The sequence below is a fragment of the Terrapene carolina genome, unplaced genomic scaffold (genome assembly GCF_002925995.2).
Source record: "Terrapene carolina triunguis isolate 2854851 unplaced genomic scaffold, T_m_triunguis-2.0 Scaffold236, whole genome shotgun sequence".
NCBI lineage: Eukaryota > Metazoa > Chordata > Testudines > Emydidae > Terrapene > Terrapene triunguis.
The window spans coordinates 8,192,751-8,210,648 of record NW_020664587.1 but is presented as its reverse complement, the minus strand read 5'-3'; the positions used below and the strand labels follow the sequence as shown (position 1 = coordinate 8,210,648).

At 56.9% G+C, this 17,898-nt stretch overlaps 2 protein-coding genes across 2 annotated transcripts; one reads left to right on the top strand and one right to left on the bottom strand.

Annotated features, from left to right (window-relative positions):
* Positions 1-1,448: 1,448 nt before the first annotated feature.
* Positions 1,449-9,802, top strand: LOC112109002 (veficolin-1-like). The gene is made up of 8 exons (XM_024203353.3): positions 1,449-1,835; positions 2,426-2,566; positions 3,555-3,608; positions 4,024-4,059; positions 5,319-5,452; positions 6,523-6,652; positions 7,296-7,430; positions 9,347-9,802. Exons 1-8 carry the CDS (start codon positions 1,733-1,735, stop codon positions 9,592-9,594), a joined length of 981 nt encoding a protein of 326 aa, XP_024059121.1. The 5' UTR covers positions 1,449-1,732; the 3' UTR covers positions 9,595-9,802.
* Positions 9,803-13,157: 3,355 nt separating this feature from the next.
* Positions 13,158-17,876, bottom strand: IFI6 (interferon alpha inducible protein 6). Its single transcript, XM_026657189.2, has 6 exons — positions 17,821-17,876; positions 16,716-16,720; positions 15,514-15,622; positions 14,696-14,758; positions 14,144-14,305; positions 13,158-13,619 (listed from the first exon to the last, which is right to left on the bottom strand). Exons 3-6 carry the CDS (start codon positions 15,584-15,586, stop codon positions 13,513-13,515), a joined length of 405 nt encoding a protein of 134 aa, XP_026512974.1. The 5' UTR covers positions 15,587-15,622; positions 16,716-16,720; positions 17,821-17,876; the 3' UTR covers positions 13,158-13,512.
* Positions 17,877-17,898: the final 22 nt, after the last annotated feature.

Below are 17,898 nucleotides of genomic sequence, written 5' to 3'. Positions count from 1 at the left end.
GAACAGGCCCAGCTGACCGTTCGCCTCTGCCACAGGTGAGCCCTGGGGAGAAGGGCAGTTCTACCCATGGCTACTAGACAAGCTTCTCCTACCTTCTCTGACACCTCGAGGCAGGGGACTGCACCGTAACCTTGGAAGGAGGCTGCCCACGTGGGCCTGATTCTGATCCCCCTTGCATGGGCTTTGCACCGGGGTCATTCCAGGGACTTTAATGGAGCGGCTCATGATTTACGCTGCTGGGACCAAGAGCAAGATCAAAGCCTGCTCCCCTCCGGCCCCAGAAGGGGCTGCTGCCTCGGTTGTGCCAGAGGGCAGCTAAAGACCCCTCCGCACTGTGAGCTAAGGCACCTCCACACCCGATTCCCCACCAACTGGCTGGTACCAGTTCCTCCCCGGCGGCTCCTCCTCTCCCCTCCCTCTGTTCCGGAAGCTCAGTCCTGGTCCAGCATCAATAACACCCCGACCCCCCCAGCGCAGCAGAACTCCGCAGGGAGGGGAATTATCCCCGAAGCTGAAGGGCTCCTTACCCTCCCGCCGCCATCACTGGAGAGGTGTGAACCCGAAGCCACGTCCCTTCAGGCTGGGAGCTCGGCTGAGTGTTTGTACAGCTCCTAGCGCATTCCTGGTGGGTCCGTAGGCGCCGCCTCAATATACACATAACCTCGCCAAAGCCAAGCAGGGGCAGGCTGTGTCAGTGCTTGACCAGACTTCGAGGAAACCCAGGCGCTGCAAGCAGGGTGGGGTTAGTGGTGTTGTGGCTGCTGCTCTTCCCTTTGCCTCGGTGCTGAGCCAGTCCCCTGGGGTCCTGGATCTGCGTGGTCATTCCAGGTCCCATGGCACTTTCTGCAGGGGTAGGGGTGTTAACCCTGGTGTTCTGACCCATTTCCAGTCTGCTCCCCTAAAATATTCCTTGGACATGAGATTTCCTTCACTTCCTGTCCTAAACTGCGCTGTTGATTGTTCTGCGCTGTTAAACAGCCACCACGTTCCACCCCAGAGGTGGCTGCATGGGCTGCATGAAGGGACGCCTGTCTATGTGGTTTGCCAAGGCCAAGGCTGTAGTGAAGGTTCTTTACAAGTTCCAGATGTTAGATAGACAGATGCTGTCCTTGGGAATGAAAGGCACCATAGAAATGTAATACTAACACCCCCCGGCGAACCGTCCTTTTCACAGCAGCTTTGGGAGGGAGGCAGGAAAGCATGTGTTACCCATTTCACAAATGGGGAAAGAGACACGCCCAAGGCCTCTGAGTGGGTCAATGGCAGAGCCAAGATTAGCATTCAGGTGTTCTGGGGCACTCAGTCCTGACCTCATTCCCGCGAGCCAGGCTGCCTTTCAAACAGGAATGAACTTACCCGCCACCAGAATGCAGCCAACTCTGGGGTGGAGCGCAGCAGCTGTTCAACAGCATGATCAATGCCACATCATAGCTCAGGACAGGAAGTTCAGAAGAACCCTCCAGCTGCCTGAAACAGCAGAGGGGATTTAGTTGGGCCGAAAGCGCAAACAGAGGCTCACTGAGAGCGAGATATCGCATTCCGCCTTATCCGTAGCTCGCGGGAACCTCTGAGCCCAACTCTTGCGCCACACGCTCATTGAGAAAGGCTGGCCCCCCCGGCAGAACAGGCATTACACAATACAGGTGTTTGGCTGCCGGGAAAGTCAGCAGGGTATAAGAGGCAGAGCAGTCAGGCAGCCCGAGGGGTAACGGCGTGGGGGCAGCAGGGCAAGATGAAGTCTTCCACGGGCCTTCTCCTCGCCCTGGCATTCCTGATGGCTGCTACTGGCCCTAGAGCAGGCCTTGCCCAGGAGACAGAGTCCAGCTGCTGTGCACGTGAGTAGCTGAATCCAGGGCAGAGCTGAGAGCTCCCATTGAAGTCAGCGGGGGCTGGGGGTACTCAGCACCCTTGGGGATCCCTTTGTGGCGTTTTGTTCTACAAACTGGGGGCCAAACTCAGTCCGACGCTCATGGGTTCCAGCAGGGAGCAGGCTCTGAAGAGGAGCCGCAGCGGGACATTGCCGGGGCAGCCGCATCTGTGAGGAGCTCCCCGCCGGACAGGCAGGATGCTCCCTGTCACAGAGTGTGGGGGAGTCAGGGCCTTGCACCCCCAATTCCTGCGATTCACCGGGACTCTCAGCCAGCCAGTAAAGCGGAAGGTTTATTAGACGACAGGAACACAGTCCCAAACAGAGCTTGTAGGTACAACCAGGACCCCTCAATCAAGTCCCCAGGGGGGTGGGGAACTTATCCCTCAGCTTTGGGGTTCCCTCCATTTCCCTGCAGTTTCAGCATCTCCCCAGGTGCATGAGCCTTTCCCCTGGTCACTTCCTGGCCCCATGCTGTGCTGCTACCGCTACCTTCAGGACACCACCACACTGCGCGCCTGCTCTCCTCACTCCAGCCTGCTTCTCCGCCTCTTTCAGAGCTGAAGGAATTATCCCAGTGCGGAGCGGACAAGAAGAGCTTTTTCCAGGGCCAGCCAGGGATCCCAGGAATGCCAGGCATGCCGGGGACAAACGGCCTCCCCGGGGCTAAAGGAGATCCAGGCCCTCAAGGGCCCCCAGGTGAGAGGATGCTGTCAGGACTCAGCAATCACAGCCTCGATATAAAGCAGGCCAGACAGACATCCGTACCCAGGCAAGACAAAGGGACGGGCAGACTCCATGTGAATGCTTGGCACTAACGCACCCGACAGGCAGGGCACGGGCTCAGAGAGTCTGGGGAGCAGGTTGCCAAGGAGGAGCATGGAGAGCAGGAGATCACCTCATGGGAGGTCAGCAGGACACTGCTTTGAGGAAGCTCACAGCCCTAGCACTCTGCACCAGAACTCCTCAGGGACACACACTGGGGAGTGTGAGTGTGAGCGGCTGGACTGAGGAGCCTATCAGGCCTGGCCAGGGAAAGCAGCTTTTAGATTCGGGTTATAGTTCGCCGTGGGCAGGGAACGTTTCAGACAGGTTGGCAGAATCCAGGTTTGAGTTCTGCAGGGCCGTCTGCACTGATCATGTGTATTACAATAGGTCAGAGCGGGAGGGGGCTGGGTGCTGTCCAGACAGTCCCTGCCCCCAAGGGCTTACACTGTGAATGGACCAGAGAGGCAGTGGGGACAGGATAATGCGCAGCAGAAATGTCAAAGGGCTGGCGAGGAGCCTGTGCCCAGCAGATCTTGGCTAGTCGTCTCTGCCACTAAAACACTGGGACAACATCCCTTCCGTGAGCGAGTGAACCACGTACACAGAGACTAGCTGGCACCTTGGCCTGCCCAATCCTTGACCTCTGCTATTTTTTCTAGCACGGACACCCCTGTCCACCAGGAACTGGACTGAGCCGCTCATTCATTTCACCCGAGCCAATAAATGGTACCCACCGGGGCTGGATTTGAACCAATGACCTAGAAGCAAAAGGCTCTGTGTCCCCTTAGAAATCCCCATCCAGTCTGCTCCCCACCCCCAGCTCCCCGGCCGCATCGCCTGGCTCTTATAGGCTGTTGTCAGGTAGCGCTAAAGGCACAATAAAGGGAACCAGGTCCATGCCTCTGCTCTCTTTCTTCAGGCGAGAAGGGCTCCCCTGGGGCAATGGGGAAGGCTGGACCCAAAGGAGACAAAGGTAACTTCGATGGGACTCTTTGGGGGAGGATGGGATGCAGGACTGGGCCTCTCGGGAAGCCTCACCGCTCTATCCCCCGGCTGCACCCTGTGAACTCTCTTGCCGTGTCTGGACTCTTGCCTGCAAACTGGTCTGAGTGCTGCATTCCCAGGGCTAATCGCCTTCCCCACCTCTGCTCTGGAGAAGAGACATTGTCACTACCCTGCACGGGGAGAAGGACTTAGCGGCTGGGGGTGAAAGCCTGGCCTCACAGAGGTCCACACTGCTGCCAGCACCCCCTGCAAGGCCCTTTCACCACCCTGAGGTGACATTTGAGAGCCACCCTTCTCCAGAGCATGCGGCAACCTTGCCCTCCCCTCACTGCCCAGCTGTCGCATGCCCCGTCTTACCAATGGCTGTCTCTCTCTTCCCTCAGGAGAAGCCAGCACTTCTGCCAGCTCTCAGCAGCAAGGTACACGCCTTCCTCAGCCTCAAACCCTCCCCTCGCGCACCAACACAGCTGCGAACACACAGATGCCACAGGCCGTCCACGGGGATCGAACCCGGGACCTCCCACACCAAAAGCACAGGCTGCTACCACCCCAGCTAAGGGAGTAACTCCATTAGCTGTAATTTAATAGCACGAAGTAAAGCCACCAAGTGAGAGTCCGGCCTCCCCCAAACAATGTCCCGAGGCCCCACCAAACACAGCTGCCCCGGCTACGCCCATTTTCCTTCCTTTTCTCTAGCATCAGTTTACTCCCCCAGAGACCCAGAGCCCCATCAAACCCCAGTTAAGGCCCCTCAAATGCATCTACCATCAGCTCCAGCATGAAACAGCCGGGCAGCAGCGAGTTCATTCCTCACCACCTGCAGTTCTGATTTCACCCTCAGGTGTTTATTCAGTCCAGCTGGAGAGACCCCTCCCAGCTACTGTATATCCCAGCCCCGCACAGCCAGGGACCAGCTCCGAGTTACAGCTGGACGATTGCCTTTTCTGTGAAAAATGCAGCTTCCGGGACACCAATGTTTCCAGAATTGTTGCTTTTGCCAAATTGTTTCAGTCAAAAACAACCCCCCCACACACACACACCCCACATGTCATCTTGACCCTTTCTAAATGAACGCTTGGATTTTTCAGTTCACGCCGCCGTTTTTGTTTCCAGATTTCCTTTCATTTTATTCAGAACAGCCAAACGTTTCCAAATGGTCAAACTCTAAACACGGGACCAACACGGCCTCAACAACGCGGCAGCAAATCCAAACAAACCACCTGTTCGACCCAAACCGAACATTTCTTTGCCTTTTCGATTTGCCAAAAAGTTTCTGACATTTTTCATTTTCAGCCAGTGTACAGAAAAATTAGGTGCCCCGTACTGAGAGTCCCTGACCGGGGTGTGTTTATCAGTCAGCCAGCAGATGGCTGTGAAAGCCAATGTCATTCATTCTTCCCGCTGCTCAGGGGTAGGCAGAAGCACTACATAAGATCCTTCAGTGGAGAGAGACAGCTGTTTGCTGTTCACTGAGATCTGAAGGAGGGACATTGGACTCACTAGGAGATCCCCCCACAGCTCCAGCGGCAGGATTGGGTCCTGTCCAGCTCCCCGGGTTATCCAAGACAGGGTGGCTGGTGCTCTGGGACCCCCATCCCCATCCCAACCCCTGTGTTGGATTGAACATTGCTAACTGCCTTGGCCATAATGAACTCACCCAGCTGGTGTTTCCCCTGAGGGGCAGGTGCCAGGAACTGCAAGGAGCTACTGGAGCAGGGAGAGGGGCTGAGCGGCTGGTACACCATCCACCCCGAACCAGGGAGAACGCTGACCGTCTTCTGTGACATGGAAACGGATGGCGGGGGCTGGCTGGTGAGTCCTTCTAGCCCTCAAGCAGGCCCGGGAGCAGGGGATGCAGGAGGAAATACACCTCCCCACACACGCCTCCACCTACTTGGTGTTACCCCCCCATTGCACAGAGTGGGTCTGTGGCCCCCACATACCAGGTTGAAGATTCTGCTGCAGGTCCCGGTTAGGGGAGATGTTCAGAAGAGCTGGTCTCTCACGTAGGCACCAGGTAGCCGGTCTTGCCAAAGAGCTCAGCACCTTGGCTGTGGTGGGGGGGCTGAGACTCCCCGGAGTCCCCACCAGAGCCCAGGCCACGTTCTTTATAACATCCTCCCGCTGTTCGTAGCACACGAGGGGCTCTCCAGACAGAACAAACAAGGAAGGGCCTTTTCTCTCTCTTTCCCTTGCCAGGGAGGGGAATCAGAGAGCCTGTCTCTTCAGCAGTCTTTCTGCAGCCAGCCCTTTGGGGCTTGGCTTATCAGCTGTCTTTAGTGAGGGTCTCATTCCAGCTTGGGGCACTGGTCCATGCAACTGCAGGGGCAGTGAGGCCAGAGGCTGTCTCCCGCTTGGCTGATCTGTCTGCGTGGTCAGCGCTCTCGGGGGCATGGCAGTCCTCGCCCTGTTCACCGCCCCTTCCAGGGCCTGTTTTCCCTGTCTAAGCTCCCACCCGCCCCCTCCAGGCAGAGCAAACCTTACAGATGTGCCTCGTTAAGAGCTGAACCAGCCCAGGAGAGCTCATTAGTCTCCTCTCCCCCAGAGCAAGGGTGTGCTCCCTGGCCCCCATCCCAGTTACTCAGTGCTTTGAAACTCTGGCTGCCAGCGATGCTATAGGAGCTGCTGGGTGCTCCAGCCATGGAGCCCTGTGCCTGTAGTGAGGGAGGTCTAGGGGCCAAACCCTGCTGGTGCCCCTTGGCAGTAGGCACCACATAAGATCCTGCAGAGTGGAGACAGCTGTTTGCTGTTCACTGAGATCTGAAGGATGGACATTGGGCTCACTGGGAGATTCCCCCCCGCAGCTTCAGCGGCAGGATTGGGTCCTGCCCAGCTCCCCGGGGCTCGCTGAGTTTGGGCGTGACCTGCCCCTTACTTTCCAGGCGTTCCAGCGGCGCCAGGATGGGTCGGTGGATTTCTATCGGGGCTGGGAGGCCTACAAAAGAGGGTTTGGAAACCAAGCATCGGAGTTCTGGCTGGGCAATGACAACATCCACCTTCTCACCAGCACCGGTAAGGAGACTTCTCGCCACCCAGCTGAGAAGGGAGCAGTCGCAGGGAGAGAGCAGGGGAAGGCTGGACTGAGGCGTAAAATCACTGACGTTAACAGAGCTACCCCAGATCTACACAAGCATCGCAGGGATCAGGATCTGGGCGTGCCCCTCCTCCTGGGACAGACGGCTACCAAATCTCCCTCTGGAAAGAAGAGAAGGCTGGGCTGGAGCAGCTTGTCTGCCCCAGAGTTTAAAGGGCTAGCTAGCCGCAAAGCATGCTGGGGAGGGTTCCTAGAAAGGGTTAACCCCAAACAGAGCTCGGTGGTAGCTAGTGAGCTCCAAAAGGAGACGGCTCAGAGCTGGTGTGATCAGGAAAATCCAGACCCCTTTCAGACATCAGGTGCTTCCTGGGCTTAGTTCCCCACCATAGCATCACAGCCCCTAGCCCCTCCTGTACAGGGGAGACTCCCACCTCCATTTCCTCCGGGGTTTCCCATCCTTGTGTCCCCAGGCTGCCCCAACCCACAGGGGGACTGCATCTTCCCGCAGTGAATGTAGCTCCCGCTCCCGCGTCGTGGGAGGAAAAGGCGTTGTTCTCGGGCCATGGCCGCTCTCTCCAGCAATGCTGGGACTTTGATGCCTTGCTGTCCTTTCGGCCTCAGGGACCTACCAGCTGCGGATTGATGCCAGGGACTTCAATGAGTCCAGCACGTTTGCCAAGTACACCAGCTTCAAGGTGCTGAGCGAAAGGGAAAACTACACGCTCGCCTTGGGCTCCTTCTTGGATGGCAGCATGGGTGAGTTACCGAGCGACTTCCACTCAGGCCTGCTGCTGCAGGGTGAGCGGGGGCCAGCTAGCGGCACCCCCGCCTTGCTATTACACGCCTCGGCCCCTCCTGAGCAGAGCCTGGCATCTGTGCCGCAGTGGTTCAGCTCGCTCTGGCGGCTTTGCCCTCTAATGCAGGGTTGAGGCCCTCAGGCCAGTGGCCTCTCTGGTGGCGGAGCCCAGATCTTCAGACGGGGAAGGCTTAGTTGCATGAGGCTAGCTCGTCACCAGGGGGCAGCCTTTCCCTGGCGTAAAAGACTGGAGTGAGGGCTGCTGAGGGTCTGTCCCCGAGCCTGCAGTCTCCCCAGGACACTCTGTCAGAGCATTAAGGACAAGGGTAACCGAGCATGTCACAGACAAATCAATAGTAGCCACCCCACCAGACCGTGGGAGAGGAGCAGTAACAGCTGTCAGGCAGAAGGGGCTGCTACAGGACTGAGGTGCATTTGCGGGGCTGGAGGGGGAGCCCAGCCCTGGAGGAAGAGGGGGAGGGTATGTGCAGGTCAGGATCCCATTAGCAAAGCTGGGTGGGGGAACCACTGTCTCTGGATGCTGTCAGTGCCCTCCCTGCCCCTCGCCTCCATGACCGTTAGCGAAACTTGACGAAGTGGAGGAAGCAGCGTTGGTGTCTCACGGTTACGCCTACGCTGCGGGTGCGAATCCCCGCTCGGGAGGACGTACGGGCGCTAGCTCCGCTCAGGTTAGCGCACTGAAAGCTGCCGTGTGGCCGCAGCTGCTGGGGCTGGCCTCCCGCTACGACCCCGCCGGGGGTCCTGGGGACGTACTCGGTGTGTGCCCTGAGCGACTGGCTGGGCTGCCGTAGCCACCCGGCTACTTCTAGCGTGCGACCTCGAGCAAAGCTAGCGTGCACCTACCTGCGCCGGGAATCCCGGTGCCCAGCTGCCGTGCAGACGTCCCCTAAGAGTTTGCAAGCTACCGACTGGATTTCTCGATCACAAGGACAATGGGCGGGGCCCAGCACCTTCCCCACCTGGCTGGGGGAGACGCCTCGAGTGGGGATAGGCTGCTGGGGTTGTCACATAGGAAAGCCACCACTGGTGGTTCCCAAGGATGAAATACCAGCTGTGCGAGGCGGGGAGGCAGGGCTAGGATTCCTCAGCCCCCCATTGTGACTGTCTTAGCACTGGTGAAGAGCCCCAGCCTGCCCCCACCAGAGCCCCTGCGTGTCCACGCACCAGGTCCAGCCGGGGCGGTGTCTGCAGGAGCATCCCCCCTGCATGTCCACAGTGCCTCAGCCCAGACCTGGAGGGACCAGCTCTAGGAGTGGGAAGGCAGCCCGGTGTCCGCAGGCCGCTCAGGCCTTGGCTTCTCTGCCGAGAGTTTCCAGCTAGAACTGGTGGAGGAAGGGGAATTTCTAGGCGACTTTATCTGGATAACGTAGCAAAATTCATCTAGTAAATGTTATTGGGCCAGTGCTAGCTCCAGCCAGGGTGTGAGTGGGGCTGGGGTCTCCAGTGGTGTATGGACACCGCCTGTCTCCTGTGACCCACCAAACTCATTTCACACCAGCCAGCAGACAGCCAGGGGAAGGACTACAGGACTAGGGCCTTATTCTCCATGGTCCCTGCACCTTGGGTCAGCATTTACACCCAAACGCTGCCAGATCAGACCGGTGTGAGTCTTTGCACAAGTGTAAATGACTGTGCAAGGTGGGAATCCGGGCCCCATACAGGATGCTTCCTACTAATGAATAATAATATGGAAAGAGACAGGGGCTGGATTTGAACCGGTGACCTAGAGGCAAGGCTCTTTGTTATGACTCCAGCTGGGGAAAGCCTTTGCCCTCATGCGAAGGCCGTGAGTTTGGCATGGAATGAAGATGCCGCAGGCCAAGCCCTGTGTGTATTTGCCTTCTTCCCCTTGCAGGAGATTCTCTCTCGGGACACAACAATCTGGGGTTCTCCACGCGGGACAAAGACCACGACACCTTTGGGGGCAGCTGTGCCATCCGCTACAAAGGCAGCTGGTGGTATGGGGAGTGCCACTCCTCCAACCTCAACGGGCTGTACCTCAAAGGTGAACACACCTCCTATGCCAACGGGATCAACTGGTCCACCGGGAAGGGGTACCACTACTCTTACAAATACGTGGACATGAAAATAAGGCCGCAGTAGCCAACCTCTCTCTCTGGGGACTCTACTGATGCTGTGGGGACCTACTGACTGCAAATAGCCCTTCTGCGGGGCTAGTAAACCGGGAACTGGCCATTAGCTGGGATCTCGCGTGCTACTGGGGTACTGCAGCCTGCAATTCAGTCTCATTTCCAGGCGCTAGCCCTGCAGGCAGTGTCCCCCCAGGGGTTAAAGCAGGAGAGCACCCCCCCCCACACACACAGCTCCTTCTTTTCCTTGGATGGACCAATGAGAGCTCTACCTACTTAAACCCCTGCTTGTCCTGCTATAGGAAAGATGAGGTGGGAGTCAGGACTTCTGGACTCTTTTCCCACTGACCTTCTGCCCCTCTCTCTGCCTCAGTTTCCCCCTGCTGTAAAATGCAGATGAGAATATTGGCCCATCTCACAGCTCAATATCCTTTGCAAAGGGCTCTGAGATCCTAGGGTGGGGGTTGCTACAGAAATGCAATGTGTTACTTTATTAAACACCGCCCATGCGGCAAAGTAATTCCCTCTGAATCGAGCTGTACTGTCTGAATGCCAAGCTACCACAGCGAAGGCCCTTTTGATGACCCAAGGCTGGTATTTTACCATCTCCGTTAGCCAGTTTTCAGCAGGGCTCAGCCTCCACCCTTGGGGTCAGATTTTCAAGAGGCCTCCGTGCAAAGTCAGGCCATAAGGATCGTAAAGGGAGCGGCTGAGATCTCAAGGGTCTGGCCTTCGTGGAGGGTGGTGAGCGCTTGAAAATCTAGCCCAAGCAGTCTGCATCCGATGGCAGTTTGCAGATAGGTTTGGTATTTCTCTTCTCTTTTTCTTTGGGGGAAATAAAGCACCTATGATGTTTAGATTCAGTCCCTCTGCACAAGATTTGGGGATTGAGACTCAGCCTGGTTTACATGACGTAAGCCGGCATGTCTCTAGCGACACTGCTCAGGCCAGGAGAAAAAAGGAGAGCCAGAAAAGTCTTTTTCCAGCCTCGCTGGTTTCTAGGGTCCCGAACGCAGAACAAGCGAGGAATCTCCCTAGAGAAGCTCTTGCTATAAGCACCCTCAATGCACACGCAGAATAAGAACGAAAGGATGAAGTCTATCGAACTGGCTCTGTCTTAAACCCCAACCACATCTCAGATCATTTTACGGGAGAAAATGTTTGACTGCAACCCGCAGGCGTCACACCATTCGTTGTAGCGTCTGCAAGCCCTAGCCATGTGCTGTGACCCTGTTGTGCCAGGCGCTGTACAAACAACAAAAAGACAGTGCCTGTCCTCAGGGGTTTACAATCTAAGTTTAAGACAAGAGACAACAGATGGGAGAGTAGGTATAAGTAAACAACGAGGCACTATCGATCATTAAGATTGCGGAGACTTGGGAGGGTCTGTTGGGCAGCATTCACATACTGTAGGCTAGCTGCTTTTCTGACAACAGGTACAAACAGGGGGCCAGATTCTCCTCTGCTAGAATGGTGTAACACCAGAGTTACAGCGGCGCAAATGACAGCAGTCTTGCCCACAATCCCTACGCGTGGAAGTTTATCATTTGAAAGGAGAGGGCTAGAGGATGGGGGAGGTGCAACAAAAAAAGGCAGCTGATGGAGCAGGGATGTTTAGCGTCTCTTAGTAGCTCATCTAATTAAACAAGCTACGCTACATTGGTCACAATCCTCTGGGGGGGGCGGGGGGGAGATTGAGCTTCGTACTCCTCATGGGAATCACTATCCATTTTCTATGGAAACCGAAGGAGTATTAAGGACCTTTGGAGCATTCACCTCTGTAGCAGTTCTGCCCCGCCTCGCACAGGGCCTTTGGCAATCACTAGAACTGAGTACCTTGCAGGGAGTCGGACCGTAAACTCCAGCCTTCCCCAGCTGGCAGAGCTCCTGCAGTGCTCAGATTGTGCGCAACAGCCGGTGGGGCACTGCAGAACAAAGGCGAAACGGTCTCATCACAGGCAGAAGACCCCGGAGAACTCCTAAGATGCTGGGGTTGCTGGAGCTTGCCAGGTGAATGATTCATTTCTCTGTCTAAATTGCACTCTGGTGTCTAAAGGCGAGTCATCAGCAGGGTTTATCTGGTGGGTGCTCCCTTCCCCCGTCCCCCCATCAGAGCGAAAGGCGGGGGGGGCTGCTGTTGCATTCATTGGCTGCAGTGAGGCGCCTCGGCTGAAGGAGGGTGGCCCACATGAGGTCTGCAGGATTGGGCTCCTGATCGCCGGCGCCCTTTGGCTGCTGAAGGGTCAGGACATGAGCAGGTCAGTGGCCAGGCCAGAGAACAGGCACTCATGCAGGACGTAAGGGCCACCACTCCTGTTATGTGGAGTGGGTCCACACGGTCTTGCACTGAAACTCATGTAAGACCCTGTGCATGGCCAGGGGCTGTAGGCACCGGAGGGAAGGACTATTGGCCAGTCCAGTGCTAGCAACAGACAGGCAGGGAACAGATCCTGCCCTGGAGTAGCTACAAACAAAAATGGAATCACCTTAAGTGCTGCATTGGTGCCCTCAATAAGGGCCCAGGCTCATAGGTAGAGAGTGCTGGGGGGGAGAGGGAGTAAGGGGGGGGGGGGTAGGTAAACTATACAAGGCCAAGGCAGTTGCCTCCTACTTCCTCCCCATGGAGGAACATAGGGAGAGGTGATGCCAGGAGCTCTCTGCCTGCGGTGCTTGTCAGTTTCATCACATGGGCTGGGTACTGACCTGCAGGCACAAGGCACCTGGGGAAGGAATTGCTACCCCCTCCCCCAACCCTCTTGGGTGGGCACAGAGGAACTTGGGGGAAGGCATGAGCGGCTGACATAGGGCGCTTACCTGTGCTGGTCAGTTTCCCCTACATGGGCGGGGCCTTGTTGAAGGGGAGAACAGAAGAGCAGTGACCAGTCCTCTTCAGTGAGGAGACGAGAGCCAGGCAGATCGGGTGAGTGGGGGTGGGGGAGAGAGGGTTGCTGCTGTGCTGGGAGGTGGGGGGCTCTGAAGTAGGTTGTACTCCAGGGGAAGAAGCCTGGCACATACCTTATGATTGCCCAGCAGCAGCTCCCCCATGCACTGTCTAGAGCACTACAGAAACCGTGTGAGGCAGGAAGCCCCGGGCACTTCCGCTGCAATTCATGCTGCTGCCGGCCAGGTGAATGATGGACATACACCGTGTGCAATCAACACGACTATCCAGATTCCTGTCTGCAAACCGTTATTTTTTAATTTTTAATTTTTCCTCTGCAGCCTCTTGTAGGCTGCTGGCCGGTTTCCCACTCCCCAGCCCAGAAAGGATTAAACCCCATAGCCACAGTCCGTTCAGGCGCTTTCTTCGGTGAACCATTTAATGGTTGCATCAACCACCTTTGGCAACCCCCTCCCTCCAAAGCTGCTTCCTGACCCCCCCACTACCTGCCCCCCCATCGCTCCTCAGCCGGGGGGGGGGAAGGGGAGGAGGGGTCACTATGCAGGGAGCTGCCCTCCCCCGGTCCACCCAACCCCCATGCATTCAGATGCCCCCCCGCACCCAGACCCACCCTGCTGTGCCCCAACCACCTTCACCTGGACCCCCCTCCCCACAGAGTCCCATTCCCCCTGCACCTGGAATCCCCCAACAAGCCCCTCTGCATCCAGATCTCTCCTGCATCCAGACACCCCACCGAGCTCCCACACCCAGATTGCCCGGGGGGCTGGGGTTGGTATAGCTTTGTTGCTCAGGCGTGTGGATTTTTCACACCCGCGTGACGTAGTTATACCGCAGTACATGGGTAGTGTAGACCTGGCCAAACACACCTATTGATTTCAGTAGGGATTAGAGCAAACCCCTGGAGAATTACATCAAACCCCTTCCCCCAAATACAGAAGTCAAACTACGCCTATGCCCAGGCTCGGTATGGCGAGCCCAGAGGTAGCTTTCCCGACAGCCGGCGAGAGGAGAGCTGCGGGGGGAGGGGGATTACAGCTTCTTGGATTTCTGCTTCTTGCCGCAGATGAAGTTCTGGTGGACGGTGTAGCCCAGCTTGGAGCCGACTGACCCCCAGGCCACGCTGCCTGCTTGAGCCCCTGGAAGGAACACAGAACAAAGGCTAGTAAATAGCCAGCGCAGACCCCAGTCAATCCGGCGGTGGACAGGGAACAGATCCAACACCCGCACTGTCCAGGCGAGAAGCCAGCCTGGACTCTGTCGCTATATTAGAGAGAGTCACACGGTCCCAATCTGACCTCAACTGTTTCACGAGCAGGCGACGTGACTCCTGGCTTCTGTTCCTGGCTCCACTGTACAGGACCTGGGCAAGTGACTGCCACTGTCTCTGCTGCCCCCCACCCTCTGCCCTGGCTATTTAGAACGGTAACTCCCCGGGGCAGAGGTTCTCTCACCATACCGATCAAGAGGGGCGTTTGGTCTCAGTTGGGACCTCTAGCACTAAAAGCCCCCCCAAGTGCCACGACTCCCAGCCCCCTGCTCTTCTTCCAAACCACCCCCCATCCTAGCAATCCTGAGTGAAAGGCAAACGAAAGGGGAATAAGCTCTTTAAAAGCCCAGGCTGGGTTTGAAGTGTTCCTTGCACGGGGCACGTCCCACCTACCGAGGCTCTGGAGCGTGGCCACGACTCCCCCTGCAGGCACGCCGCCTCCTGAACTTATGGCAGACCAGCTCATCAGCCAGGAACCCACGGAGTTGGCTGCTATGCCGGTGGCCTGGAACCCCAATGTAGCCAGCAGGGCTGGTCCCGCGTACATCAGAGCAGCTGGAGCAGAGAGAGACAGATTAGATCAGAGGCGTTTCTGTTTCAGCCCCCTTTCGAAGCCCAAACCACCCAGCCCGAGCGAGGCGTTCACCGCAGAGGAGGAAGGCCCTGTTTGGTTTACAGGGGGTCATATAGCATGTTAAGGACTGTCTGCAGCATTAGACTTCAGCTGCTCTCCCCTCCCATCCCCGCCTTGTGCTGTGAGGAGAACTAAAACTCAGCGCGCACACACACACACACACACACACACACACACACACACACCCCCCCCCAACAAAACCATCTACTATTACCCTGGGCTGTATGGATGGGACTGGTCCAGGATCATGCACCTTTTCCTCTGCCCCCCCCACCCCCGGCCTCCATTGGGGAGGGGCATTAATAACCCACCTCCTCCCACGACCACGTACGGGAGAGCATCTATTAATGTGCAGCCATCCTCCTCTTCATCATCTAAAGAGAATGACAGAGAAACAGTTTGAGCGTTACTGGGGCTTCTGGGTTAGAGAGGGCACGTGGGGGAGCATGTGTGTTTTAATGTTTGCTTATTTTTGCCCATCCAAAAGAAGAAGGGATCCTGGCAGGGGGAGAGAGGCTTGTTTAGGCCACAATCCTGCAGTCGGATCCATGCACGGGAACACCAACACTCATGCAGAGCCCCCGGTGACTTCTCTGGGTGCAGAGGGTAGCACCTTAAATTATAAACTATAAGAGGCAGGGATCTCGTCTCCGTGTTTTCCTGGGTGAAGCAGTGATCTGGGTGCTGACCCATCGGGCCTTCCAGCCAGAAAAGGCTACAGTTAAAGTTGGGCTCAGAACCTGTAACTCTTGTGCGTATTTATCACAGCACAGCCTTTAATACCACAAATAACACGGTATTGTACGACTCCCCCCGCCCCTTCCCAACCTTATCTGTGTGCTCATCTCTGCTCATGTTTCTGTACTTGCCACACTGGTCCAATCAAAGCCAGGTTTCTCTGGAACACCCAGAGGTGCATCTAAGCGAGGGCTAGTTCCACACCCAGGGCCTGATCCAGTGTGAGGATCCATGTGGGTGCAGCGACCCACTGGCAGGATCAGGTCCCAGAGCTCAGCATTTTATGCCCTGGGTTTCACTATGGCACGTATGGTTTCACGTAGCACCCGGCCCCCGCACCAAGCGGATTTTGATTTTGGGGGGCAATGGAAATAAGCAAAACTAAACGGACCTGTAAACTTGTCAGCAGAGCCGCCGGACAGAACCAGACACAGCAGGAAGAGAAGCTGGGACTGCCGCCACATGGCGCCCGAGGGGGGTTTTCTTCCTCTTAGGCACCTGCGGGTACAAAAGTGACACCAGCCCTCCGCCCTGTTACCATTCCGCTGCCTGCCAGTCAATTGCGGGAGGGAGGTGTGCGCGCGCACCACTGCCCTCTGCTGGAGATGACCGGTAAACGCTAACCTTCCCCAAAGGGTTCTCAAGCTTCCAGTGTGTTCGTGGAAGAGGTGAGAGAACAAGCAGTCTATTCCCCAGGATTTGGGGCTGGGCATTATGAGCCAGGCTCATGTCTCATAGACTTTACGGTCAGAAGGGACCATCGTGATCAGCTAGTCCAGTGGGGCTCAAACTTTCCAGACTCCTGTGCCCCTTTTAGGAGGCGGATTTGTCTTGTGCACCCCAAGTTTCACCTCCACTTAAAAACTATTTGCTTATAAAATCAGACATAAAAATACAGAAGCGTCACAGCCACACAGTTACTGACACATTGCTGACTTTCATTTTTACCATACAATTATAAAATAAATCGACTGGGATAGAAATATTGTACGTACATTTCAGGGTGATACTTGAGCCTGTTTGTCACGCGTGAGCCTTGTCGGAAGCCTGAGCCCCAGGCAGGGGGCTGAAGCATGTAACTTAGCTTCATGGGGTCCCCTGTGGCATGGAACGCGGGACAACTGCCCTGCTTGCCACCCCCTAATGCCAGCCCTGCACTTGCAACTCCCCAAAACCTGTCCCGTGACCCCCCCAGCTCAGGGTTGGGCAAACTACAGCCCACGGGCCAGATCCGGCCCCTCAGCACTTTGGATCCAGCCCACGGGTTTGCCCCCCGTAGGGTGACCAGATGTCCCAATTTTATAGGGACAGTCCCGATTTTTGGGTCTTTTTCTTATATAGGCTCCTATTACCCCCCACCCCCTGTCCCGATTTTTCACACTTGCTGTCTGGTCACCCTAGCCCCCCGTGGCACCGTGGGCCCCACGCCGCTCTCAGAAGTGGCCCCCAGGCGGGAGGGGGCGCAGAGGGCTCCGTGCGTTGCCCTTGCCTCCAGGCACCGCCCCCCCCCCCCGCAGCTCCCATTGGCCGGGAACGGGGAACTGCGGCCAATGGGAGCTTCAGGGGAGGTACCTGGAGGCGCAGCAAGGGCAGTGCACATGGAGCTCTTCACCCCCTCACCCCCTCAGGGACTGCAGCGCTTCCTGGAGCAGTGTGGGGCCGGGGACAGGACAGGCATGCAGGTAGCCTGCCCTGGCCCCGGTGCATGCCGCTGCCACCCCAGAGCCGCTTGAGGTAAGTTGGCCAGAGCCTGAACCCCTCCTGCACCCCACTCCCCCAACTCCCTGCCATAAGCCCCCTGCCTGCACCTCACACCCCTCCTGCACCCCAACCCCCTGCCCTGAGCCCCCTCCTGCAGTCTGTACCCCTCTTGCACCCCAACCCTGTTCCCTGAGCCCCCCATACACCCTGCACCCCAACCCCCTGCCCTGAGCCACCTGCTGCACCCTGCATCCCTCCTGCACCCCAACCCCCTTCCCTGAGCCCCCTCATACACCCCGCACCCCTCCTCTGCCCCAATCCCTTGCCCTGAGCCCCTTCCTGCACACCGCAACCCCTCCCACACCCCACACTCCCTCACGCACACCACCCCCCTGCCCCAGCCCTGCATACAATTTCCCCACCCAGATGTGGCCCTCGACACAAAAAGTTTGCCCACCCCTGCCCTGGGGGCTGCATCCCTCCAGTTGAGAAACATTGATCTAGATGATTGAATGCCCCCTGGAATACCTCGAGCACCCCAGGGGCACCCATACCCCTATTTGAGAACCACTGATCTGGTCTGACCTCCAGCACGTTGCAGGTGACAGAACCTCACCCACCCACTCCTGTAATGGACCAGATCCCCCAACCTCTGGCTGGGTTATTGAAGTGCTCAAATCATGATTTAAAAACTTCAAGTTACAGAGAATCCACCATTTATGCAAGTTTGAACCTGCAAGTGACCCATGCCCCATGCTGCAGAGGAAGGGGGGAAAAAAACCAAACAAACCCAGGGTCTCTGCCAACCTGACCCAGGGGAAAATTCTTCCCCACCCCAAACGTCACTCCTACGAGTTTAAAATCCTAAATTCCCTGCTCAAGCCGGAGTCTCTCTCTCTCTCTCTCTCTCCAGCTCAATGCAATGACCTTGCATTTACCCCGTTACTGAGCAGATAGCTTGCGCCCCCTTTTTACCTTGCACGGCTGTACCCAGTGGAGCCGAGGACAAGCAGCCTCCTTGCAGATCAGGATGTAGCTGCTACAGGACCCAAGCCAGCCAGCTGCCCCTTTTTAT

Excerpts from the sequence above, each read along its gene's own strand:
- LOC112109002 (XM_024203353.3), top strand. The coding sequence starts at position 1,733 with ATGAAGTCTTCCACGGGCCTTCTCCTCGCCCTGGCATTCCTGATGGCT. Across the intron at positions 3,609-4,023 it reads TGGACCCAAAGGAGACAAAG|GAGAAGCCAGCACTTCTGCC; the intron begins GTAACTTCGATG and ends CTCTTCCCTCAG. Across the intron at positions 5,453-6,522 it reads CGGATGGCGGGGGCTGGCTG|GCGTTCCAGCGGCGCCAGGA; the intron begins GTGAGTCCTTCT and ends CTTACTTTCCAG.
- IFI6 (XM_026657189.2), bottom strand. The coding sequence starts at position 15,586 with ATGTGGCGGCAGTCCCAGCTTCTCTTCCTGCTGTGTCTGGTTCTGTCC. Across the intron at positions 14,759-15,513 it reads CTCTGCTGACAAGTTTACAG|ATGATGAAGAGGAGGATGGC; the intron begins GTCCGTTTAGTT and ends CATTCTCTTTAG. Across the intron at positions 13,620-14,143 it reads GGCCACGCTCCAGAGCCTCG|GGGCTCAAGCAGGCAGCGTG; the intron begins GTAGGTGGGACG and ends TGTTCCTTCCAG.